Below are 26,327 nucleotides of genomic sequence, written 5' to 3' on the forward strand. Positions count from 1 at the left end.
TTTAATTTCCTTCCCTCAATATTTTAAGTACTACCAGAACCGTGTAAGCACCTTATTTATTTATTTTTATTAATCTGCATGATCTCAACACACCTTTTCCTAGTTACAATGCTTAGTTTAAACGTTTCAAATCAAAAGTGATTATCAATATTTGCATAGAAATGTCTACAAACTATGAAATGGTCATTTTCCCAGTCTTCTTTGGAGACCCCCCTTCGGCGACAAAGTGCAGTACAGCCTCCAGGAAGAAGCGACAACCCCGTGAGAGCAGCGACTGTCAGTAGGCGAAATTGATCGCGTTTAGATCAAACAAGAAATACAGACGTTAATGCCCCGCTTTAACCCACCTCTATGACTTCTCTAGAAGATGAGAGTGTTTCCTGGAGGCTAATAGGCCCTGTGTCGGAGCTGTCCAAGAAACTATGCAGACTGATCTATTCGTCTGATGGACGCGACGCGGATGTTTGCCTGTTTCATGTGAACGGTGAATTCTTCGCGATGGACGCTCGCTGCGCTCATTCGGGTATGACAACGAATTATTTCACATTTTGTTTGCTTATATCGATTCTTGAAGCGTTAAAACGGCGTGCAAAGCTAATTTAGCTAGCAGAGAGCTACAAACAGCGACAGCAATGGCACATTTGCTTCGTAGTTTTGTCTGTCCTGCGATGTTTTGCCTCATTCTCTACGCGCCCTGTCATTATCACCATGGTAACCGTAGTTACCGCCTAAATGTCATTTAAAGAGATAGAATTTGTTTCTTCAGTAGAGCACATATGATGATATTTAAGTCCAACCGTTGCAGTCTATCAGTCGTATAATGTCCATTCACGTAAACTACGCCAGAGCGCGTACACACCTCACGCACCGGATGCCGTGCGCGCGCCCAAAGACAGTTGGACATAGTGGTGGATCAGAGGTAAAAAATGATATAAATACTGTTCGGTTTCTCGCACAAACCGATCGTTTCGTGTCTTAGGACATCAATGTGTCGTCACGAGCCGCAGGGTTTAATTTGGATTTGTCTGTGCATGTTTTTTTTACTCTCATAGATTTTGTTACCATTGCCATGCATTATACGACTGATAGACTGCAACGGTTGGACTTAAAAATCATAATTTGTGTTCTACTGAAGAAACAAAGTCACCTACATCTTGGATGCCCTGGGGGTAAGCAGATAAACATCAAATTTTCATTTTTGGATGAACTATCCCTTTAATACAACGCGGTTCGTACTGTAAAACCTCATTTCAATATATGATCTCATGCAAACGTTACGAACTGTCTCATTTTTGTTTAATGATGAAGATGATAATAATGATGATTAGTATTCCCTTACGAAAATTAACCATGGTTTTACTAAGAATAAAAAAAAAAACTATAGTGAAACTATGGTAACTAGAAATTAACCATGGTTTTACTACAATAACCATAAAACTGGTTACATAAATGTTATTCAGTCCGACAAAAAAAATTTATGCTACACTTTTGCTATAATAAAACCATGGTTAATTTTCATAAAGGTCATGTTATTAATCGCAGTGGCGACAAATAAGAAGTTAGCACAGTTTGTTAGTAGTCATAGTGTCTTAATATGAAACTGATGCCTTTTTATGTTTTGATGTGATTTAAAGGTACATTTTTGTAAGATTTTAAACATTCTGTCAGACAAGTAGAATTTGTTTAAGTGTTAAAATGCTTTGACTTTCAGGAGGTCCGCTGTGTGATGGAGATATCGAGGAGGCTGATGGTGTTCTTCAGGTGTTCTGTCCTTGGCATGACTATGACTTCAATCTCAAAACGGGGAAATCAAGCACAGGTTTACAGGTGAGACACTTTTTGTTTGACATTTTAGCTCATTAAAGGAATATTCCAGGTTCAGTAAACGTTAAGCCCACTGACAACATTTGTGGCATATTGTCGATTACCACAAAAAATTATTACCTAAGCAAAAAAAAATCACTGTTTCAGTTACAATGGAAGTAAATTGGACCAGGCAATAAACATTACATTAAAGTACACACTTTGTGGTTTTTAGCCAAAAATATTGCTAAAATATTATACATGTTAAAATGAATATGGGGGAATCACTTCGTCATCTTGTCCAATCTTTCATGAAACCTTCCATACAAGGATACCAAGAAGGATAGTGATGTTACTCTCTTGCTTACATGGAGTTAAGTGGGTAATTTGTTCTCTTTAATAAGAAACACATTAAACTTGTCTTCTTCTACATTTATACATATATTTATATCCAATAACGAAAAACAGAAGGCAAAAATAGTCTTCAAAATACCTAATATTTAGGCCAACACACCTATGTTCAACACCCACAGATATTACATTGCTGATAAATAACTAGGCCTAGAAGTTTCATGTAAAAATGAAAAAGTTTCTAGCTTTTTAAAGGAAGAATTAAGTTCTTTAACAATAATATGAGCTTCACATTTCACCCTTTAAACCCACCATATGCTGGCACTGTTCACATCGTTTTTTAAAACTAAGGGATGAGTCAAAATAATTGTATGTGGTGGTAACTGACATTATACAACAAATGCAGTTGAATAAGCCTACTTGGTATTGAATCCAGAAGATTCATTGAAGTTAAATCAGATTAAAGACATGATTATGTTTTGATAGAAGATCTATCTTGCTTTTTGTTATCATCTTACATGAAGCTCTAATAAAAGTAGCATTCTCTTTAATCAGTGAGATGCCTGAATGTTCCTCCTAAACGTTAAATGTATACACCAAATTTCATTACTCAGCAGTAAAGGGGCAGTAGGCAGCCAGATGAACAAGTTAAGTTAGCCAGTGATTCAGTCGATGATTCAGCGTCCCCGAAAAGCACTTGTATTTTCGTATTAAAACCACATTTGTTGTGCCGTCACTTTAACTCAGTATGGCACCAAACATTATCTCACGCGGTAATGGATTGCACATCACCAGAATCGTACAGAAGTAGGTGCTGCCAAACAGACAGACATTTGGAAAGTCTCGTTCCTAAGAATTAAACTGCCCTCATTTCGGCACGTTTCAATTTAGCCACACGTCTGCTTTTTTAATAAGCAGATGAAATGTGTTCTCTCATGCTGCGAATATAAATAATAGGGCGGTTGGACGTAACAGTGAGCTTGGGCCAATCAGTATAAGGCAAAGACTATGTAAAACAATCCGTAATTATGACAGTCATCCTGGGGGACTGGGGACACCTTGAAATGTTCAGTAATTAGACACTATTCCCACCACCGCTTAACATCCACCATGCTCGTATATCAAAGTTCCTACCTAGCTGTAGGCTTTTACAGCTGTCCAAACAGAAATAGAATCAGATGCATTGCAGGCGTGCTTAGTTTTATTTCTTTGTCAAAATGTAAAGTTTTCTCTTTTCTTTTTTTAGCAACAAGTTTTTGAAGTGAAATTGGAGGACGGCAATGTATACGTCAAGCACGCAAGTGAGCTCTCGTTACAACCTTTCGGCCAGGTCAAGGAGAACTGAAGTTCTTGGTTACGGCAATGTTTTGATCCCTCGAACTAAAACATCTGCTTGGATCTCGTAATATTTGAAAAAGATGCAGAATTTTAGTGGAATAAACTTTCCTGTTCCCAATGGAGCAGTTGTTAACATTTGTGACAATTTGTATATATACACTACGAATTAAAGATAAATTGTTCTTTAATGTTGTACGCAAATTACTTCCAATGAACAAAAATGAACATTGTTTTCTGACATTTAGATGATATATTTTATGATTGATTTAAATTGTGAATATCTTAAAATGTAAGTTGGCAAAATGTATATGCAAGATTGATTGAACTCGAAAATGGGGTCACAGACAGTTTATTTAGTCAGCTGTACATTTCAGCGGCTTAATTAGTCATAGTTTTAGATTCATAATTGTTAGCACTCCAGAGATGTTAATGTGTTTCTCTCTAGGGCCATAATAAATGTTTGCAGTTGTAACTTTCCTTAATTATACCAGATCCAACCCTCTTGAGTGTCAGGTAGAAATGACTTTCACCGCTGGGAAAATAATAAAAAAACATATTTTTTATTTAAGTTTAATGGAATAAAGCAATGTCAACAGAACATGTTTACAAGAGCTCTTTATTTACATTCTGGTAAAACTGACAGACATTGTAATCCACAATTTACACATAAAACTGGCTTTTGAGATTGCAAGATGGGAAATTTCATGCAGTATACGTTACAATATGATTTGCAGGATGTGTTGTATGTAACATGTTTGTGAAGCAAGCATGAAAAGAGATTTCTGAGAGCGCAAAGGCAACTATTCAACTCACTTTGTAGTGTAGTGGTAGAGTTATCGATGCACATTTTGCCAGTGGATATTCCTGCAAAAATTGTAGTCTCCCTGAGACCAGCCAGACAGTTGAAGCGAGGACAAACACTTTTGAAAGCTAACTGGAGGCCAACAAATTTTTTAGCACCATATTCATCCAATATCCAACTCCATCTTTCCTCTGAAACAGAAATGTACAGTATAACTAAATATGGTACATGTAAAAGACCAAAGGTTACTTTAACTGGATATATTACAAAATTACAGAAGTTTAAATTTATTCAAGTTACAAATGTTCAACTCAACATCACTTACAGGTGAGACTGTCTGGGATAGAAAAAAAATATTTTCATTCGTTTTAAGTGTGTACTTGGCCTAAAGTAATGTGTTTTATAGTTACATATTTTGTTTCTTCATTAGTCAGCCATGACTGTAAAAATGTTCCTGTTAATGACACATTTTAACATACTTTTTTAAATATTGCAATGTTATTGAAAAATCTCAGCTTTTAATGACTGATTACAGTTGGTCTGTTATGAAACTCAGCAACTTTGTGTTCAATCAAAAAATGTGCCACAGTATTATAAATTTCTCTATTGGATTATTTCCCAAACACTTTATTCTGTTCATCTCACTTTTATTCAGACTGATTTTTCCAATTAATCAAATTTTTTTGAGGTATACTTTTGTTTTTTGAAGATTTGGTTTTAGAATATTATTTTAATATTGTTTATATCCTACCTGCATTGGGCCAGCTGTACATATTTGGATACACAGACAAAATAAACTTTTGCACCATTATCTATTAAAGCATGCACTGTAATCCCTCAACTCAATTAACTTTCTGCTTTGAACCAATACAGAATACTGAAAGCGTAAGGGATTAGACAAATCAAATCAGAATTACCATAATGAAATCCTATTTGCAATGCTACCTACAAAATATACCTCAAACGATACAAATGTCCAGCTTATGCAGGTCCACATGGTTTTTTATGGTCCATTAATTGTTGAAATCACACAATTGGATTTTTGTTACTTTAGGGTTGAGTTACAATACTGCAACTGCATTTATGTTGCATTGTCAGCTGGCTATATGAGAGGAGGTTGATTTGGATTAGCAAGCTTAAATTCATTAGTATTAGGTTTAAAAAACAGGTGCTGTGTAATTTGAAATTCAGATATGCAATTACTAAGGGAATAGCCCAACATTTTAACAGACCTATGGTTGATTGGCTCATAACATAGGACGTTTTTGTCAGGACTCTCAAGTCATTACTGGAACACAATATTGCACTTTAGGAGACAAACAGAAACAAGAAACAAAATGCAATCAGTTTACTCTAAGATCTAGACATCATACACTGAGATACTGTATTAGTTGGATTTCATATCAAAAGAAATTTTGATTAGGCCAGCCATATTGTCAAAAGAATGAAGAGGGCATTTAAAAAAAAAATGAAACATTCATTTGTGTTTGAAGTTAGGGCCATTATATTATTCTTTGTCTCACCACAGGTTTGTTTAATCTACCTTGGCGATCCATTCTGTTAAGGGATGCTATTCTTGGCAGGGGTCAGTCATGCTTTGGTCAGACCAATAGTTGGCCAAATCACAACTGAAATGGCGACGTGGAAAAGGAGGCTAGACAGAACGAGCATATTTGCTGCCTCGGGTCTTGTTCATTACATCCAATAGAGTAGAATATGTGGTTGATGAAAGGATTAGCAGCTGTCACACTTGACCTCAACCCATACAGACTTGTCTCACCTATTTAGCCTATCATCAATGGAAGACACTGATCAGTTAGAGAAAATGAGTGAATAATTACAGATCTAAAAGTAGGACGCTCCACATAAGCAAGTTTTGACTTTGGAAATAAATAAATGACATAAGTCTGTATGGACCTTGTAGAGTATTTGGCCTAATCACTAAAAATAAATGTCTTAAACAATGAAGTAAACTTTGAGGAAGTATGAGAGGACAGTTTTCCATACACAAGTAGAAAGAGTTTAAATGTGTTCGGATAAATCAGGTGAGGATTTTGCTCTGTTAGGACAGAGGATCCAATATCATCCGGCTGGCCAAGTTTGGTATTTCCATAGCAGGTTTTTTGAGTCTTTTTTCTTCACTCTCTTCAACCCAAAAGACCTGCATGAGGATGGAAAACATAAACTTGATTTTCATCAACATCTTGAAATTATTTTTTAAACAATAATTATTTTTTCTGCACTCTGAGAACTCACCTAAAGAAAGATCTACTGTCTTGGTTGTGTCCTTGTAGCTGGTCTCCTTCTGTTAGTGTTCGTGGCTCTGCGGTTCTGGCTCCTGCCCTGTTGGCCAAAAGGGTAGGCCACCATTTGGGTTGACCCTCTTCTGACTTGCAGACCCTGGGACTCCCTCATCTCCCGTGCCATCTGTGTTAGTGTTAGGCCAGGATTTGTTTGCAAGCGCTGGAATAAGCTCTCACGATTCACAGTTCTTTTAGGGCAGCTGAACGTCAGTGCCACTCCAGAATCTGACTTCATCTCCCTGGAAAAACCATCTGAAGTTCCATCAAAGCAGCGGCCAATGGCAATTTCTTTGGCAACCCGTGGGTTCTGGTCGGTGACGGTGTATATTCCATAATTGTGTCCAAGTGGATCAACAGGAGCTAACATATTGAATGCATGAGACTCATTGTTCTGAAGAACAGGAGGATGCTTTATCAGATACTCTTGCAGGAGACCATTGATGCCTACACGACGGCAGTTACCTTGTGGGATGATAGAAATTAGTGACCTGTCTACAATACCTTGATCAAAGAGCATCCCACTGCACTTGAACTCAAGACAAGCAGCAGAGGTGTTAGGATGGTGTAAGTCGCGGGTACTACGAATGTCTCTAATGCCATACAACTGACCTCTTGTCTGAGGATGAGTGCCACCCAGGTTTCTTGACCTTACCATGATTTCTGTAGCTCCATGAATCTTAACCTTGATGTAGCAAGCCCTGAACTCTTGTGGATTTGGCCACCAGGAAAGATAGTCTCCAGTCCAAGATGTGAGGTCACTCTCCTCAAAGGGTACCACATTGTACTCATATTTATCTTTCTCGACACGGAAGAAACGAAAGTGGTTGGCATCAACAGGTGCGTTTTCACATGCAATTAAACTCTGATAAGGATAGATTGGTCCGTTTGTTTCATCAAAATTGTTAGGGTTTGGTTTGGCTAGGTTGATTCGGAAAGCTGTTTTCTTAAGTGCTGGATCCTCATGATCGGAGCGCTGGTAATCTAACTTCCCTAAGTACGGCTGAGACACACCAATAATGTTTGGGTTCATTTTTGGCATTGAGGGGGCTGCTTCCAGTTCCTCACCTCCCATTATAGCTGTGACGTAAGCCGTGTATGCGTCAGGCCTCTGGGCATCACAGAAAGCTGGAAGACAAGCACCGTTTGGTCCTGTTATCACATTATCAAAGCGTCCCCAAGCCCTCGGATTTGACGAGTAGCCAGGCTTAGGCTCCAGGTTTATCAAGTTTATTACCACTCCTTCTAGTTGCTCATTGGGCAGGAACTTGTCGCTCATGTACGCCCTCACTTTGACATAGCACCGGCGATTCTCAGGTACATCGAGATTGAACAACCTACGCTCCCTGATTTCCATATTCCCTATCAGGAAGGTGCGCTCCTCTCGTTTGTTCCTCCCGCTGCCAGCAATAGTAGTTTGTGTGGGTTGAAAGTTACTCTCCTCCTCCCAAATGCCTGTATCGGGATTGAGAGACCAGAGTTTCATAGCAGGGATGTGCTCCTGCATTTTTACATGCTCCGTATCAAGGAGAACCTGGACTGCGCCGGCTCCTAGAACCTCCTGGTTTGCTCCATCTCGGAAATCTACTGAAAACATTCCATATGTCCTGAGAGGTAGCATGTCTCCTTCATTGTCTACAAAGTTGAGATCGCCAGGAGCGGCAACAGCCATGGTAATGTTGCGTGGGTCAAGGAACGTGACACTGGCCTTAACAGTCCCTTCGTACACTTCCCCTGTGTTTTTATGGAAAGAGTTTGGAGGTATGACCAGTTGACCGATGGGGTCCTCATCTTTCATTTCACCTAGGTAAATGGTATTGCTTTCTGCAGCATTTATATCAACAGGTTCCTGCTTCCTCATCACTTTTACATCATGATAGACAGAACCTCCTCTCTTGTCAAAGATAAAAACCTTGATTGTATCAATTAACTTCTGAGAAGGGTCCACAAAGTTTACCACAAGACGCTGTGTATCTGGAGACACCTGGATTGTGAAACCACCCTGATATCCTGTGGTACCTATCCGTTCCTTCCCTATGTAAATATGTCCAAAGCGCAGGGGTTCATCATTGTCTGCTGACACCACCCTGCCCCGTACAAGAATTTTGGGCTCTACACAAGTCTGGCAGCCACACTCAGTAACAACCTTGATAGGCAAGGTGTAACGGCCACAGTTGATCTCTCTAGCATCCATTTGTTTGACCCCACAGCAGAAGCCAGATCCATCCCTGCAACGCATGCCAAAGTCCAACGATCCAGGGCATTTGTTGTGTGGGCAGCGACCTGCATTGTAAAACTTGGATTCTGTTCCAGGCTGCTTGCAGTCTAATGGCAATTTGATCAGGTGAGTGTCAGGTGTTGAGTTGCATGTTGGTGTTCCTTTAGCTGGGAAATACAAAATGTGAAATCAGTGTGCTAAATTTTCAAAGAATGCATAATATTTATATACATTACAAAAACAATGTTCTTGATTTTCAGTAAAACATTCAATTTACTTGAGAAGAAAAAATAATTTCAGAATAAAGGTTTATTTATTTTATCCCAATGGCTTTTTTCTTCATTTTCATAGATTTATGCTTGAAACACAGAAAAAGAAAACTATATAAAATTCAGTTTTTTTTTTTTTATATATATATATTGTTTTAAAGTAAAAAGGATTTAGAAATATATGTTTAATCACATAACTGTGAACAAATAAAACTGGGTCACTGAACTTGGAAGCCTGAAAAGGAAGTCTGATGACTTGCCAAAGTATTGGTTCTGATTCAAATTTATGATCTCGTGTCACCATATTAATGACTGCAGTCATTATTGTCACATTACCACTCTACTGTAAATGCTGCTCATTTATTCAAAAGAGCGCTGTGTTTCCTTTAAAATTACACTTATTGGAGAGACCAACCATGTAATCTTATTTGAGGTTGATGAAATTTAATTTATGGAAAACTTTTCTCCTGTAGCTGTTGTTTAAATGCAAGAGTGAATACAAAACACACTAATCATCCTCCATTAAGAACCCTGCTGTGACAGGTGTTAGTGTTTAATTCAGCAAAGCACATTTCGTATGCCAAAATGATTAAGAAGCAAAGAGATCCCTCAGACAAAGTCTAAGGCTGATTGCTTTAGCACACGTTTCGGCAGACTATTTCTGACAATCTATATCTTGGATAACAAGCATCATGGGAATTTTCACAATGTGTAGTTATGTGTGCAAATGTGGAAATGCATACTTGTCTGAGGATGAAAAAACAGGATTTATTGACAAGGTTGGATTTCACTTTAATATGGAAAGCGGGTGGGATTTAAGGATTTTAGTCTGCCCACCACGACTTCTTGCCAGTCATTCCTTGTTTAGAAAGTGGTAATTTCTACCAACTTAAACATAATAAAATATTGTACCGCAGATGTCACTAGACATTATAGACTTTAATAATTCATTGGAGACCACATTGGGGTTATTTTTCTTCTTTAGGGACATTTTGCAAAAATACTATAATGTTCCCTGTTGACTGGTAAAATGGTTTTGCACTTACCGAAAACAGTGAGGACGGCTGAAGTAGACTTTATGCTGCCTGTCAGACTAGTTGCTTTGCAGTGATATTGCCCTGACTGCTCTGGTTTCAGGTCCCGCAATATCAAATCTTCATCATACTTGTATATTGTGCGATTCAGTAAGGTTCCATTGTAATACCTTTGGATCAAACAAATTAATTTTTATGTAACTATAAGATTAACGGCATTTGTTCGAAAACCTATAAAGAAACTTAATTGCATTTTACCAGTAATATTTGTCAGGTTTTGGTGATCCTGTTGCTCTACAGCAAAGGGTTGCACGTTGTCCCTCATAACGCACTTTGTCTTCTGGGTGCTTCTCAATATATGGCTTTTCTGGAAGACATATAATGGAGAAACCAACAATGCAACAGTGCATGAAATTATCAATGTGGGATCATCCATATCCAAAAGTTTCTTCTTTTCTTTACCTGAGGATCGTAAGATGGCCCGTACCCAGAGTTCATCAGTGCTGTTGTTGGAAACAGGGAGCGTAACGGGTGCAAATTTATCCTTTCTTATGACCACTCGGGTCTGTGGGCTGGTGCACAGTCCATCAATCTTGAACTGACCCTTAGCATCAGTGTGGCCGCGGACAACCTTGGCTTGGCTAGCCAAAGCCACTGTGGCGTTTGGCACAGGGACACCCGTAACACTGAAGACCGCCCCATGTAGTGTTTGTCCATCACAGATACAGTAGCTACAGTCCTTACTGGGACGTCCCCCAGGACAGACACGTTTGCATGCCACTGTAAAAATAAAACGGGTGTTTTCATTGTAGCAAAAAATCCATGGGTTTTCAGAGATTGTGTGTTTTGTAATACACAATACCTGGACATGGATTTCCACACTTTTGGACCTCCACAGGTCGTCCTGTACACTGAATCTTAGTAGAAGATCTGTGACATGTCCTACGTCTTGTTCTGCGGCCCTTCCCACAGGTCACTGAGCAAGCACTCCATAAACCCCACTGGCTCCACACAGCTGTTTAGTCAAGATTTGGGGGGAAATAAGTGGTTAATTAACAATCATAGTGGCAAGTTTTCAGAAACTGTTAAAAAAAAAAGATGAATATCCTACAAATGAAAAAACAATTCTCTTTAATTGTGTTATTTTACTATTTAAATATTGTATATGTGTGTGTACGGAAATGTCAGAGTGCATTCTGACATCTTTGCCAGTGAGATTACATTGATTTTATGATCAAAGACAACAAAGCTCTGTACACACAGAAACATGTTTGGGTTTAGCCAAGCAGGTAATTGGGCACCACATGTGTCATGTAAATGTCAGCAGGATGTGATTGCTCTTGAGAACCATGAGTGGAAAATAAGCCTTATTTCTGAGTTTGAGTGTCAAAATGATTTAGGTAATTCCGTAATGCGACAAAACAAATATTTGGATGCATCTGATATAAAGGGCACACAATGAGCTTTTGACACCTCACTGCTCTGTAAAATGTGTCGTTTTGCTCCTGAAAAAAGTTTTAACCATCCTAAGCTAAACCATGTTAACACTATCTAGGCCAGATTTGGAGATCATCTAAACTATTAAACCAACTAAAAACTATCTTTGGTTGATATAAGTGGTTTTTTAGGAGAGCCTCTAGTGAATTCTGCCAATGAAGGCTAGGGAATGCATATTATATCAGTAAGATGTAATTATTGTCTCCAAATTCATATTTGTTCTTTATTTACCTTCGCATGGTGGGGTTGAACACTCTCTGCGTTCGATGTGAGGTCCCACGCAGACAGGCGAAAGAAGCAGTGGAAGAGGTTGCGTGCTCATGCATTTCCTCTGATGGACTTGGATGCCAACATCGTTACAGGCAGTGGCAGAGCAAGGCGTCCATTCACTCCAGTCGGTCCAGTATGAGTGGACTTAAGAAACAAAACAAAGAAGACTTTTACACACTCATATGTTAAAATGCATATGCCTCCATATGGAATACACTTCTGTACTTTGATGGATTGTCTCTTGACTAATTGTACCTGGTGGACACTGGAATCGCACATGGTAGTTGGAACAGCTGCAACCAAATGGCTGCTCCTTATTGATACACCAGAAGCCCTTCTCCAGACTGGAATGGACCACCTCCCCCGTATCCGCAGCTGCAACCCAGTCCGTGGTACGGGCCTCGATGGCTACAGGTCGTGAGCAGACCCTTTCTCGGTAGTAGAAGCGGATGGCTTCTAACCTCTCATAGTCGCCGTTTCCTCCCGGATGGTCGATATTGAACCAGGATGTCCACTCGGTTATGCCTGGGGTTGCACAAAACAAAGATCAGAGCAAGATGTTTTACAAGAACAGAATGCTTTTGCCAGTGACCCAAAGATGAAGAACAAGAGTTTCCAGATTACGTAAAAATTTCCGCCCATTTTGCTGGGTTTACTCCAAAAGATTACTCCAGCTTTTTGCATCACATTAACAGAATACAATCCGTGTCTCACCAAAGTGCTTGTTGCTTTATGTCGAGAAATCCCATAGGAGGTATGAATTGAATGACATTTAAGGCAAAGAGAGCTGTCTACATTGTCAAAGAGACAACTTATTCTCTTGCTCTAATTAAGAACGTGTAAACTCGTTTACACATCTATGAGTCAATGTCTTATTGTTTCAGCATTGCAGTGGCTATATGTCTTCATCATTAAAGCTCACATTTAATGAAGACAGATGACTCCAGAAATCATTACATCACATTTTTTTTAGCAACACAGAGATCCACAATGCAGTTTGGATCAAGCAGGACACCACACATTAGTTGATTGCATAAAGAGAGCATGTTAAAATATCCATAACTACCTGTGGTCTGTGGCTCCACGAGGCTGTTGTAAGCCAGCTTTCTGTTCCTGTCTGTTTTGTTTAACCTCCGAAGATGTGAGCTGTCCCAGATGGGTCCTGTGGGAACGCATTACAGCGCACTCAACAAAGGTGCTACCAATGAAACGTTGGCTGCAACTAAATCTTAAAGAAACACTGACCTCCTCAGGGACTAACTAAATTTGGTCTTAAAAAGTTGGACATGAAATTTGTTTGATCTATTACAGTGCAATATAATTTGCAATGTAATAGATCAGAACAACTTATTCCTTGCACGTTCCTTAGGTTGCAGACACGTCTGTGAATGTGATCGGAAAATCCTGCTTGGCTTTGCAGTAAATGGAATGTGTGCAAAAGACATTCAATATTTAAGTACTGACTTTTCAAGTCAAGTCAAGTCAAGTCTGCTTTATTGTCAATTCTTCCACATGTACAGCACATACACACAGAGAATTGAAATTGCGTTACTCTCAGACCCTTGGTGCATAACTATATTTTTTGTGCATTGCTGCCACCAGAGTCCAAGTGGCCTACTTTTATCAGCTCAGCATCCATTGGCATCTACGGCCCTTCTGAACCATGTCCAACCAGTTTTGAGTTAGCACCTGATATCTGATCTCATGATTGGCCTGAGGAGGACACATTTGGTCCATTTCTTCACTGTATCTGTTTCCGTTCCGTCTGGTCACATCAGGAGATGCTGCACACATATGGAAGTGGAGCGCGCACGATGGCCTGATCCCCTACATCAATTCTCAAACTAATCTGGAGACACTTACTAGCCAGGGCCCCAAAGGAGAAGATAGAGTAATGGGAACAAACACATGGTGTCTCATGCTTTCTAGATGAGACAGAAGATGGAGTAATGGGAACAAACACATGGCGTCTCATGCTTTCTAGATGAGACATTACCAGAAGATGCACTCCCACATCCCAGACGGAGGACAGTGGGCCTCCGGTGCTTCGTGCGAACTGTCCTGCCTGCATAAGGCGAATCCCTGAACCACTTTCCAGAACTTGCTTATAGTGTGCTGTGATAAGGAAATCACAGACCGGGGGATTCATTCACCAATGTCATTAATTTTGTGTCCCACAGATGTAGCCAAGCCTAACATCCTCAAGTAGGAACAGCACAGTGTCTTGACAGTGAATTGTTACTGGCACTACTCGATGCTCACACACTGAAACGCTTATCTGCGACAGTCACCGTAGAAGCTCTGCAGGACTTACTCCAAGCCACCATTACTGTTATTAGTGACCTGTCTACAATACCTTGATCAAAGAGCATCCCACTGCACTCCTCTCCTATACTGCATTGATTTACCTTGCAGGTTCACCTGAAAGAGTGCCATTCCCAAAGTATAAATCACAGAATATGAGATGTCATTATTCCAGTTATTCACTTATCTTGAGTGGCCTTCTGAGGCACGGTGTCACTTTTCTAAAAAGCATATTTAGTTCTTGGTGACTGTGTGTCACTACACTTTTCCTGGTCATGAAGTTTCCCCATTTCCCCCTTTCGATAAAAAAATAAAGCTTTTAGGATGTCAATTTATACCTGAAGATCCTGAAGTGTAGACCTTTGCATTTTACTTGCAATTCATCACTACTGTGCCAAGAATAAAGCAAGAAAGACTATGGAACAACACGAATGCAGACACAAAATTTTATTTAGTCTTTTTTTTAATTTTTTTTTTGTAGAATTTTGTAGAAGTTTTAACTGGAAAATTAGACAAAACATTGTTCATTGTTCAGATGAATTATTTTAAGCCATTTGTACGGTGGCCGAGAGAGCTCAACGCACTGCAACTTAAGAAAACACATGCAAATTGAAAAAACACCAGCAAATTAAGAAAACATCTTCATCAGTTTGACAACACGCGCTGCAAATCCTCACAACACATGCAAATGAAGAAACGCGCTGCAAATCCTCACAACACATGCAAATGAAGAAACGCACTGCAAGTAGCACGGACCACAACGGAAATGTTTCAAGGGGACCCAAAAAAGTGACGGACCCGGCTGGGATTTGTTTTGTGCAGTGGCTTTTTTTTTTTTTTTTTTTTTGAGTTTCTGCTAGTGATTCCTTTTTTAAATTTTTTTTATTGAAGCTATAACATTCACAGGGGATACAGTCATAGCAATAAATTACATACACAACAATTTGCATGTGTTTTCTTAAGTTACAGCGCGTTGAGCTCTCTCGGCCACCGTACATTTGTCATGTGTCTGTCCTGAAATCTCGTGTGTGTTGAACTAATTTCTTGCGCACCTCATAAACCTTCCATTGCAAATTTCAAAACGTCATTTTAGAGCTAATAACAGAGGCTTGGGCCATTGATATGCAGGCTAATGCAGTTATTAATGCAGTCTAACGCAGTTATTAAAGAGAGAGAGAGAGCGAAAGAGAGAGAGGGAGAGAGAGAGAGTAAGTGCGTGTGAATATGTGCGTCTGTGCGTCTCTCAGCAGTGTTCAGCCACAGCGTCTAGTAATAGCAAATCTTTAAGTTGAACTGCTTCAAGAACCTCGCTACTGAGAAATGTCATGTAGCTTTTCAGCTGCGGAACTATTTTACTGATAAATTGCGGGGCTGCGCAGACAACAAGTTTCTGTCCGCGTGTGTGCGCGAGTGCGTGTCTGTACTGTGTGTGCGTCTGTGAGAGAGAAAGGGAGAAAGAAAGCGTGATTTCTGGAAATAAAAAAGGTGGAAAACATGGAAATAGTTTGTCATTTTTTACCCTATTGTTTGTTATATTTATTTGCTCAGTGTCTTCTGGGGTTTTGGTTCTTTTAGTATACTGTTGTAGATGTCCCATAGTATAACAAAAATATTATATATCTCTTTATTGTGTTTGGGCCCCCCCTGAACGAGCAAGCATAGGCACGTGCCTAGAATGCCTATGCGTAAATACGTGCCTGCCTAGAATGCCTATGCATAAATCCGGCCCTGGGCGTGGCGCCATTGTAGATATTTACACAACCTCCGTACTCAAGGGGGTGATAAAGTTGACTTTAGTTGTTAGAGACATACACTTATTATTCAGGTAGCTAGCTAGATTCATACCAAGCACATTAACTATAACAATATCCATAACTAATTTGTTCTAATTCAATGAGAATAGGGAAGTCCATACCACAGCTATAATGACAACAACACAGAGTACAATATAAATGGAATCACTTTCAGAACAGTTTGTTCCAGATGATGAAACATAAAATCATTGACAGCCAATCAGAATCCACCCAACTTTTAAAAGCTATAGACGTTTTTCCTGATCGCGGAAGTCACGCCTGACTCTTTACCGGAAGGATGCTTTTCATTTCCGGTCTCCAGTGTTTCTAGTCAAATTAGCGTATATTCCGAGGTGATAATCTAATGTTAAACCTATTAAAATGTTTTTTAAAAGCACATGGCTCCATAGCGCAGTCACTTTACAGTGTCGCAATGACCATCATTTGTCAGTGCCTCACTCCTCAAAGTTTAATGAGTGTGTAGATGACACGAAGCTGCCGATGTTAGCTACATTAAAAACAGATGTGCATTATTTGAATGGGTTCCTATGGAGACCGGAACAGAAGAGCATCCAATCGGAAGTTAGAATTCATAATGGCGGCGCTCATCGTTTACTCAGGAAAAAGGTGTATAGAATACAATATAACTGCAGTGTGCGCTTATAATAAACGGAACGTTATCGTCCATTAGTGTGGATGTTAATATAGTTATCATTCTTGGTGACAAGAATGACAATATTCGCTCATGCCTAAAACTGCATCATGTTGGTTGGTGAATTTTGCCAATTCGCAACAACACGTGACGTTGAGCTTGTATACCAAACATCTGCATTCATCTACTTGCATAACCTATGGCTTAAACCCAAAGTTATCTAAAATCTTGAACAATAAACCTTTATAACACCTACTAAGGGCACCAATGTAATTAGCAATAACCACATCACATACTTTAGTCTGCTTTATTCCAAGAAGAACTGTGTGTCCATGTCCATGTAATATCTGCACCCAGTAACAGGGCATTATTAGGATCAGGTGTTTAAAAAGCATTTACTTTGAAGTGGAAACTATAAGTTAACAACATCTAAAAATATACACCTATCTATATATCAGTGTCCTCCCAACATAGAATGACACCCTGCCCTCCCATAACAAACCACTCGTGCCAAGTTTATTTTGGGAGAGGGTTCTCAAACAAAAGGGTAATTTAAACATGGTACAGCAATTCTGTGATTATTTTGTACCTATCTTATTGCCAGGGGTTTTACCCCACAATATAAAGTGCAGTATCATTACCCTTTTAGGACTTCTCGTGTCACCTCATAAAGTCTGCACAGTGTCCAATAGCCATCCTCAGACAATTAATCCATTCACGCAAACAGTCTGTGGCCTTTTAATAAAACATTCCCCCTTTTTAATGTGCATTTGGAGCATTGCTACCCAAGCCAGAAGCTAATCAAAATACATGTGATGGTTGAGTTTTAATAAAAGAGCTACGTCAAAGCTGCAGCGGAGTGGTTAACGCACATGCTTCTTATACGGGAATCATTTTTCGGTCTCTGCTGTCTAAATAAAAGCCTTCAAAAAGGTTAGACACAAAAACATGCCAAAATTTAGCTGGCATTCACCTTTCTGAAAGTTTTTCCCTTGTTTATCCGAAAAGGAAAGGTAAATCATTTTGGCATGTTATGTAATCCCTTTGACAAAGCGCTATAGTGCTAACCCACATACTCGTATGTACTAGGGTGAGTGCGAAAACACTGTGATGGCTTTATTGCAGTATACGAGGTTGGTAACAAGTAGGGATTTGTTTGAAATCAGAGGCATTTCATTTAAGAAGGCAGTGTGCCCGGGCAGTGGTCTTAAAATTGCATTCCACATCCCATCGTGTTTTAATGAATGCAAATGAGAGCTCCAAAGTGGTTTTATCTGTGTGTTTATCCTGCGTCGGCAAACATGTGGAAGTAGTTTTGTGCATCTGGCACATGTCCTGGCTGAGGTGTGCTCGAATGGAAGATGGTGAGCTCTGTCTGATTGGGTTGAGAAGAAGATTAGGAGACAAGGACTGTTCCATAGACTCTGAAGTGGGCTGCATCTGTGCTCCATTATTCTAAACTGAACTGCTTCATTGTCACTGCATAATAATGAAACCCCAGCCAGATTTGTGTGTGTTTAAAATTATCTGGATTGGTTTTCCTTGTCTTTGAACCGTTTCATCCATAAATTTGATCTCAAGCGTCGGTTTTAATGTAGAATACACTAATACCCTGGAGAAGAGTAGTTTTCTAAATAAAAAGACATTAATTAGGCCTTTTTTAAAAACTTGTTTTCTGTTAATAGAATACCTAAAAATTCTTAAAACAATATGAAACTAGATAAAATATTATTAATAATTAAAATCTTGTTTTTAAAAGCATCTTGAATATTTTATATAGATTGTTTACACCACAAAATAAACTAGTATTAGACACCTTTGAAAACAAGTCTTACATGTGTTGCATCTAGAGTAAACATATGTTTATATATTTTAACTAATTAACTTTTTCCTGCTGTGACTTTACCTCTATAAAGGGGTGTAAAGTGGAGTAAAATCACGGTAACCAAGAATCGATTACTACATTTGATAAATATAAAATGGCGGCAACAGCACAACGACCAAGGACACTAATGTTCAATAAATAGGTACATTAATTATTATTTATTACTGTATAAACAACCATTTCCCCGAAATCAGTGTGTCCAATCATAATTTAGTCAGAGAGGTTCGTTTTTTAACATTCAGTTAGCGCTCAGGTAGCGGCCGCTCACAGGAAAGAGTGAAATTGAGACGTGTAACCTCTCGCACATTACCTTTGAGCCCTCTTTCCACTTTCTTTTTCACTTCAAAGCATCAGAGATTGATGTACCGGGCAGCTGAACTTCAGAGCAAAGTGAAACATCTGGAGAATAAATCGTTTGAATGGAGCAGATTAGAGAGTGGCAATATTTACTTTGGAGCGTTGAAAATGGCTTCGCCGTGCCCTGGATGAAGCTGGCACGGACGCGCGGGCTTGCAGCTCATTACCAGATGACTGAGTGACGTCTGGTTATTTAAAACCAAATTTTAGTCCTAAAGGTTTTTAAAAGGTTTGACTTAGAGCTCAGCAGTGTCAGGCGCTATTTTTCCGTGCCGGCTGTCTACGTGTGTTGGGAAACAGGTAATAAATTCCGTGGAGAAGCTGAGGTGGACCGGAGGCGAGATGGAGTGACAGTGAATGGAATAGAGGCAAATGAAACGGTGCTGCTCCAAATTTCAGTCTGGGTTGGTGGGCAGTTTCCCAATATTCATGACAGTCAGTCATTCAAATAATGAATTCCTCAACAGTCATAGCCTACCTTACTTTTCCAGTACGAAGACTTTTGGGAGGAATCAGAAATAGTTTGCATTACGTTTAAAATAATGGTGCTTTGTGACACACTATTTTGAATAAGACTTTTGAAAGGAAATTTCATCAATGACAATATGATAAGGTGCCATTGCCACTTCTGTTCTGTTTTCATGTCCAACCACTAGTACTGCAGTTGTTTACTGCAATAAATAACAGCTGGAGCAGCTGGTAGTTCGTTAAAATTCACATTCATCACCTTCATCTTTTTGAATTTACATAATTAGTAAAAACTTTACTTTCAAAGTGTCCAATAATAGCAGTGAGGCAAACAGAAGCAGTTCTGTATGCAACAACTGTGTGATTTACTAAACATCACTCCAGCCATGTAAGTTGATTAAGCTTTCACAAACAAACAAGCTCTCACTGTTTTTCCCCCCTTAAGTCTTACTTACAGACAGGCAGCTGTATCCAAACTGTTACATAATGAATAACATCCTTACATGTTCTAATTAAGACAATTATGAGATTATTTAAATGACATTACCTTGTGCCAGAGACACAACAAAGACGGTAGACAGCACCAACGTCCCGACTGTGAAGTCCCACATAGTGCCACAGCCACAGATGGGCAGCTGTTGGTAACAAAAAATAAATTAAAGACACAAGTTGTCAAGTTCTTGAGTGTCTTGACCAATGAATTTGTTTCCCTCCCGTCCTTCAAAATCAAGTCTGATAGTTTCGTGAACTTCCCAGTTTTAAAAGACAGGATGGAGTGGAGAGTGGTCCAGACCAGCCCCCTCCTGCTCGCCATTGGCTATTGCGCTAACATCTGTGTTCTTATATCATTCCAACAGACAAAAAAAGAACACACAGATGTAGAAGAAAGGGGAATGTTGCATCAGAAACATGTTATGTTTGTGTTTTTAATCAAGATATTCTGGATTACTGGGTGTTTGAGCAGGACATTGTGTGTTTTATTATGCTCTGGCCATTTACTTCATTTCAGCCAAGAATGAAGATGTTAATGTGATGACAGCAGATTCATTTAATAAAAAATCTGTTTATTTCACAATGGATTTTTCTTATTTTACTCACATGCAACTATGTCGAGCATTGCAGGAATGTTCGTCCAACATTCATTGACGCAACAGACAGTAAAATGACTGTAATGTGACGCACCTGTTGCATACAAAGGGAGTTGTAAACAGCCAAAAGGTTTAAAATTTATAACTGTCACAGAAACTGATCCATAATAACTATTTCACATTGCTTGAAGGTGAAGTGTGTCTTTTTTTTTTTTTCTTTAAAGTAATAGTTTATCCAAAAATGAAAATGTACTCACCTTCTGGCCATCCAAGATATAGATGAGTTTATTTCATTGGAACAGATTTGGAGGAATTTAGCATTACATCACTAATGGATCCTCTGCTATGAATGGCTGCCGTCAGAAAGAAAGTCATCTCAATAATCCACAAGTTATCCACACCAATCCAGTCCATCAATTAACTTCTTGTGAAACAAAAAGCTGCATGTTCATAATAAAATTTTTAAAAATCCTTATTATATTGCTTTCTCCATGTGGCAATTCATATGAAATGGAGAGAAATATGCACAGATCAAGCACCATTTATGAGTAAAAACAGTTCTAAGCAAATATGTTGGTGATGTTTTGATGTGAGAGGACAACAGGGGATGGACCTTTTTGCTGGAGGAAGCATTATTATGGATTATGGATATTTTGGCCAGAAACAATAATTTGAAAAACTCATTGATGGATTTGTTTCTTACAAACTCACAGCTTTTTGCTTCACAGGACATTAACTGATGGACTAGAGTCATGTGGTTTATTGTGATGTTTTTATCAGCTGTTTGGACTCTCATTCTGACGGCACCCATTCACTGCAGAGGATCCACTGGTGAGCGAGTGATGTAATGCTACATTTCTTCAACTATTTTCCAACAAAGAAACAAATTCATCTACATCTTGGATGACCTGATGATGAGTAAATGTTCATTTTTGGGTGTCATATTACAGCAAAGATAATCTAAATGTGAAATTAATATGCATAATGAAACATCCAATATTTACTGATAATAAACTTTTTTTTTTAAAGTCTTCAGAATTGCAGATATGGTAAGAATATTGTGCATCCCATTCTAATGTAATTTTCAACTGTTTGATGGAGTAGTGAAATATAGGTTTCAAACCAGCGTGCCACACTAAAAGTGTATTGTTAAGTCCAAACTTTGAAGTCTAACTCATGGTTCATGAGCAAAGGTAATTGTGTTTAACCATTTGTAAATATTCCCATGCATGCTACATGTACAGTCCTGTTCCACTGTCTAGGATCATGCATGACCAGCACATCCATGATGGTGAGATGCGTTCACTCGCCAATCCATGGTGTCGTCCAACATTTCGAGTCATTTTTGCACAGCTGTTTTGAAAGCTTTGAGAAGCACAGCAAATATTTCACTAAATGGGTCTGACAAAAAATCAGGATAAGAAGTCAGAAAGATGGTAGATTACAGGGAATTGTGGTATCAAAACAGAATAAACAGCCAAATTTGCAAAGAAAAGCACAGACCAATATATTTCCCCCAATTCGTTTGCAGTCTAAACAGATTTTCATATTTTCCTTTGTCACCATATTGAGTGCATATGGCTTCTTTTGCCGGTTACCTTTGTGGAGCTCTCTATGCGTGTTTAAAGACAATAAACATACTTTTTGGCCTTCAGTGGGGTGGACAGAAATGTAAAATGTTTATTGGCAGACTAAGAAATATGATCTCCGGATGAGTTCATGTCCACCTTTTGATGAATATATCTGAGTTTACACAATGTCCTAAAATGGCCTATAATGCGTTTGCGATGAATCATTACGCTGCTTCGGTATTCCTGTCCACATACTGTAACTGTTGTTGCTTTAGACAGAAACATTCCTTTATATCACCCACGCCTTTTCCTGACTTTTGAATAAATCTCTGGGAAGAAATAATATACTGTATGGTCTAAAGAATATCGTAGCTACCTCTTGTTCCCAAATATTGGCTAATGGAGCAGATTTTCCAAGGTTTGGCTAAATAATAACATCCGTGGGTTTTCAACAACCCACGTTTCTTTAAACACCCAACTTTGGCATCTAAATGAATAAACTCGGTTTTTACATAGATAATTTATTCATTCAACCTATAAGAACTAAGAAAACACATGTACATTGAGCAATGTAAAAAGAAAATGATTTATACAGGTTTGTCATCCTGGGATTATTATTATACTATACCACCTTTCTAATAAAGTACAGATAGATAAATTTGTAATTGGAGTAAAATTCCAGCAGAAATGCGTTGGGTTTGTAGGTGTCGTGCACATTAGACTGGAGGCACTATCAGGGTAATGCACTTTGAATATATCTAACATTAAAAAGACTTATGTTTTAAACAAAACTGTATATTGGCGGTTTTGAGAACTCAACAGTTAGACATACTGTAAATGTCAAAAATTTGCCAAATGTAATAATTCTAAACCCATCTCTTAGGACTGATTGCTTGTTTCTGCCACAAGATTAAACAAATTAAAAGGCAATTACGATTTTCTTGTAATTCTGAGGAAAAAAAGTGAGAATTGCGAGATATAAAAACAGAATTGTGAGTTTATAACTCGTAATTGTGAGATATAAACTCATGATTATGAGAAGTCACAATTCACAATTGTGAGAAAAAAAGTCAGAATTGTGAGATAAAAAGACACTAAATTATAATTTAGAATTTGTTTTTAATTCCGTAGCAAAAAAAAAAAAAAGAGTCAGAATTGTGTGATGTAAACTCTAAAGTGTGAGAAATCTTTTTTTTCCCTCAGAATTGCGAGTTTATACAGCCGGATTGTGAGATATATACTCAGAATTTCAAGACAAAAGTCATAAATGTGAGACTCATTAGCAATTACCTTTTGCATTATTTAATTCTGTAAAAGAAACAAGCTTCCACAGAAAACTCACCTTAACTATCCAAAGTATCTAGTCATATTTGTCAGTAACTGAATGCCACAGAACAATCTATAAAATACAAAAGGGGAAAAAAACATCCTTGTTATTCAAAATACAAGTCTGTATAAATGGCTACAGTTCTATAACACATTCAGTGCCGGGGAATTCTGGCAGATTAAGTTCATATTTTTTCTGAATGTCATAGGGCAGGAATCGTCCCGCCAGAAAATGCTTTCCTGAGAACCCCGTTGCGCACTTTTTGGGAGCTGTCAGAGAAATGAGAACTTCTGGATTTATCCCATCTTTGGCTGGTTCGTCAACATCACAACCTTTAGGAAAGAGAGATAGAAAGAGTGAATCCTTTCTCACCATCACAAGCCACTGGTTATTAACTGAAATATAGCAATGTTTCTATATTCTTCCAGATAAGATGTGGAAAACTGGCTCGTAGAGATCATTCATCACACTACTGTCATGTGGAAAGAGAGCACAAAAATTACAGTGTCAGCCATCAGACGCAATTTTCAAATATGGTCTCCCGATGACATAACGGCTGTGAGTTTTCTTTAGTTTGATAATTTGTCTGTTTTGCAAACACTTCAGGTCCAGTGCAACACATTTGCACATTAAAGTCTCTGGTCAGCTAATTTATCTGAAAAATTGGCTACATAAATCAGATTTCATCAGTTGAAACATCTGGAGATGTTAGTAACCCATTTTTCAGTAATATGCCAACTATTTTACATGCTTACAGAAATGTATCAACACTTTTATTTTTTTAAGTTTATCTAGTATTCAGTTTAACTTATTCTACGTAATTAAGTAGGTAGCTAGCTATTAAACGTGTAAGTAATTTCTCAACAATATGATGACTATTTTGCATACTTACAAAAATTTATCAACAATCTTTTATTTTTCCAAGTTTTTCAAGTATTCATTTTGACTTATTCTATGTAATTAAGTAGCTAGTAGCTATTAGTCTTGAACGTGTTAGTAATCCATTTCTCAATATGACGACTATTTTGCATACAAAAATGTATCAACACTCTTTTGTTTTTTAAAGTTTATCTAGCATTCAGTTTGACTTATTCTAATTAATTAAGTAGCTAGTAGCTAGTAGCCTTGAACATGTTAGTAATCAATTTCTCCCTAATATATAATTTGATCTAGTATGTGATTTACCATCTAGTATTTATTATCTAGCAGCTATTAGCGAACACAGCTAATAGCTACTAGCTAATGCTAAAGCCAAAGTAATTTCTGTGCCACTACCATGACCAAACTAAATAACAAAATAATTAAACATGTTTTCCGAACACTTAAACAACTAAATTTAGTGCATAATCATGCAAATGAACATTTTGTAGAATGCTAACATATGTAGCCAATCCGACTTTACAGTGCATATGCTTAGCTGTGAAGAATTACACAAATGATGTTCAGTGTGTAAAAACAGGCACTTCAGATTTGTTTCGGTTGGTGTGTTAGAACTTTTTTTGAGTGTGTCGAAGATTGCTAAAGCTAATGCTTTTGGGCCCTATCATACACCCGGCGCAATGCGGCGCAAGGTTTTTGCTAGTTTCAGCCCGACGCAGTTCTCATTTTCCCGTCCTGCGCCACGTTGTTTAAATAGCAAATGCATTTGCACCCATTTGTGCGCCCATGGGTGTGCTGGTCTGAAAAAGAGGTGTGTTCAGGCACATTGTTGGTGCTTTGCTATTTTGAGGAACTGAAAATAGACTGCGCCATAGACCAACTCAAACCTGGTCTAAAGTCTGGCGCAAAATGTTTTCTTTGTTATTTAAAGAGCGCGTTAGTAATATGCGCCTATAGGCGGGGGCACAACATGCATACACTTTGCTTATTACACACACATAGACGCGCAGCAGCGCACAAACATTTTTAAAAATGAAAAGTTACATTCCGCCATGTAAAAAGCAAAGAGCAAAGCAACTGGCTTTTAAAGGGGATGGGAGATGAGACTCTGATTGGTTTATTGCACGTTACACCCAAAAAACACCCATTACTCATTAAGAGAATAGGGACAACCCGTTTAGACCATGTGCCCGGGCGCGCCGACCGTTTTCCCGTCGTTAAACTAGCAAAAGTGGATTCGGACACGCCCTGAGTGCACCTGCGCCGTGCGCTTTAGACCATGCGCTTAGATCGTTAAAATAGGGCCCCTTATGTCTTGATAAGCTGAGTCTGACAAAAAATAACCAAAACCTGAACAGATTGAGACCTTTTTCATGAAACTTTTTCTTTTTCTAGCAAGTAGCTACTGTATTTACTGAATGTAACATCTTTTTTCATTGTGCTACTGCACACTAAAGAATGCCACGGGCAAAAACACAAAAATGTTTAATGAGCAAATACCTGAGGGCACGTCCACACTAACGATGGGTATTTTGACCTGTTTGAGAGTCACCAGCATCCCAGCGTAGGGCTCTTTAACCTCCTTGTGGTCGGTTTCTGGTCCCAGGATGGCATCGATCACCAGATTGTAGGCATCATTTAACAGCTGGACCTGATCATGGGGTCAGACAGGATTCGATTAGGATTGACAGATGTCCAGAAGAGTGAACATCACATTGACATCTCTCTGCCGATGGGCTGAGCTTCATTATTCAAGATTGACACCTACCTCCATCGGAAGATAGGACAGGAAAGGGATGTCCATTTTCTCGCACTGAACGGTGAAGTCTTGGTGCAAACTCTGAGGTGAACGCTTGGGATAGAAAATGGTGGGCTCATATTCCTACATTAAAAAGAGATGAGGTGGATGATTAACACATTTTTTTTAAATATGTCCTTTAGTTGTGAAAAACATATATGAAAATGTGTTACATGATTGCCATACATGAACCAGACAGTTCATGCTTAGTGTCCATAAAAGCTTTCTGTTTTTTAAAGTAGTATTTTGTCATCCCTGTGGATATGCAGGGGGATTTTTGAGTTCATAAATCACAAAACATAATTACCTCATAATTTAATTTC

At 38.5% G+C, this 26,327-nt stretch overlaps 3 protein-coding genes across 4 annotated transcripts in view; 1 reads left to right on the forward strand and 2 right to left on the reverse strand.

Annotated features, from left to right (window-relative positions):
- Window positions 1-204: 204 nt before the first annotated feature.
- Window positions 205-26,327, forward strand: part of LOC107687719 (Rieske domain-containing protein) — a 30,404-nt gene continuing 4,281 nt past the window's right edge. Inside the window, exons 1-3 of one of the 2 annotated variants that reach the window (XM_016485167.1) lie at window positions 211-523; window positions 1,712-1,827; window positions 3,401-4,033. In XM_016485167.1, coding sequence (XP_016340653.1) covers window positions 352-523; window positions 1,712-1,827; window positions 3,401-3,499 — 387 coding nt within the window. In that variant the 5' untranslated portion in view covers window positions 211-351 and the 3' untranslated portion in view covers window positions 3,500-4,033. Of the gene's footprint in view, window positions 524-1,711; window positions 1,828-3,400; window positions 4,034-26,327 lie in introns of those variants that run through there. The other variant, XM_016485166.1, reaches the window with a different exon arrangement.
- LOC107687716 (cartilage intermediate layer protein 1-like) lies at window positions 4,082-20,051 on the reverse strand. The gene is made up of 10 exons (XM_016485164.1): window positions 19,889-20,051; window positions 12,949-13,044; window positions 12,138-12,407; window positions 11,844-12,026; window positions 10,978-11,130; window positions 10,578-10,895; window positions 10,374-10,482; window positions 10,128-10,285; window positions 6,551-8,979; window positions 4,082-6,455 (listed from the first exon to the last, which is right to left on the reverse strand). The coding sequence occupies exons 1-9, from the start codon at window positions 19,950-19,952 to the stop codon at window positions 6,563-6,565; spliced, it is 3,768 nt and encodes a 1,255-aa protein (XP_016340650.1). The 5' UTR covers window positions 19,953-20,051; the 3' UTR covers window positions 4,082-6,455; window positions 6,551-6,562.
- Window positions 23,164-26,327, reverse strand: part of yjefn3 (YjeF N-terminal domain containing 3) — a 38,871-nt gene continuing 35,707 nt past the window's right edge. The window contains exons 4-6 of the mRNA XM_016485165.1: window positions 25,975-26,088; window positions 25,707-25,857; window positions 23,164-23,659 (exon numbers count right to left, since the gene is read on the reverse strand). Of these exons, the coding sequence (XP_016340651.1) occupies window positions 23,463-23,659; window positions 25,707-25,857; window positions 25,975-26,088 (462 nt within the window). The 3' untranslated portion in view covers window positions 23,164-23,462. The remainder of the gene's footprint in view (window positions 23,660-25,706; window positions 25,858-25,974; window positions 26,089-26,327) is intronic.

The sequence above is a fragment of the Sinocyclocheilus anshuiensis genome, unplaced genomic scaffold, assembly GCF_001515605.1.
Source record: "Sinocyclocheilus anshuiensis isolate Anshui unplaced genomic scaffold, SAMN03320099.WGS_v1.1 scaffold305, whole genome shotgun sequence".
Taxonomy (NCBI): domain Eukaryota; kingdom Metazoa; phylum Chordata; class Actinopteri; order Cypriniformes; family Cyprinidae; genus Sinocyclocheilus; species Sinocyclocheilus anshuiensis.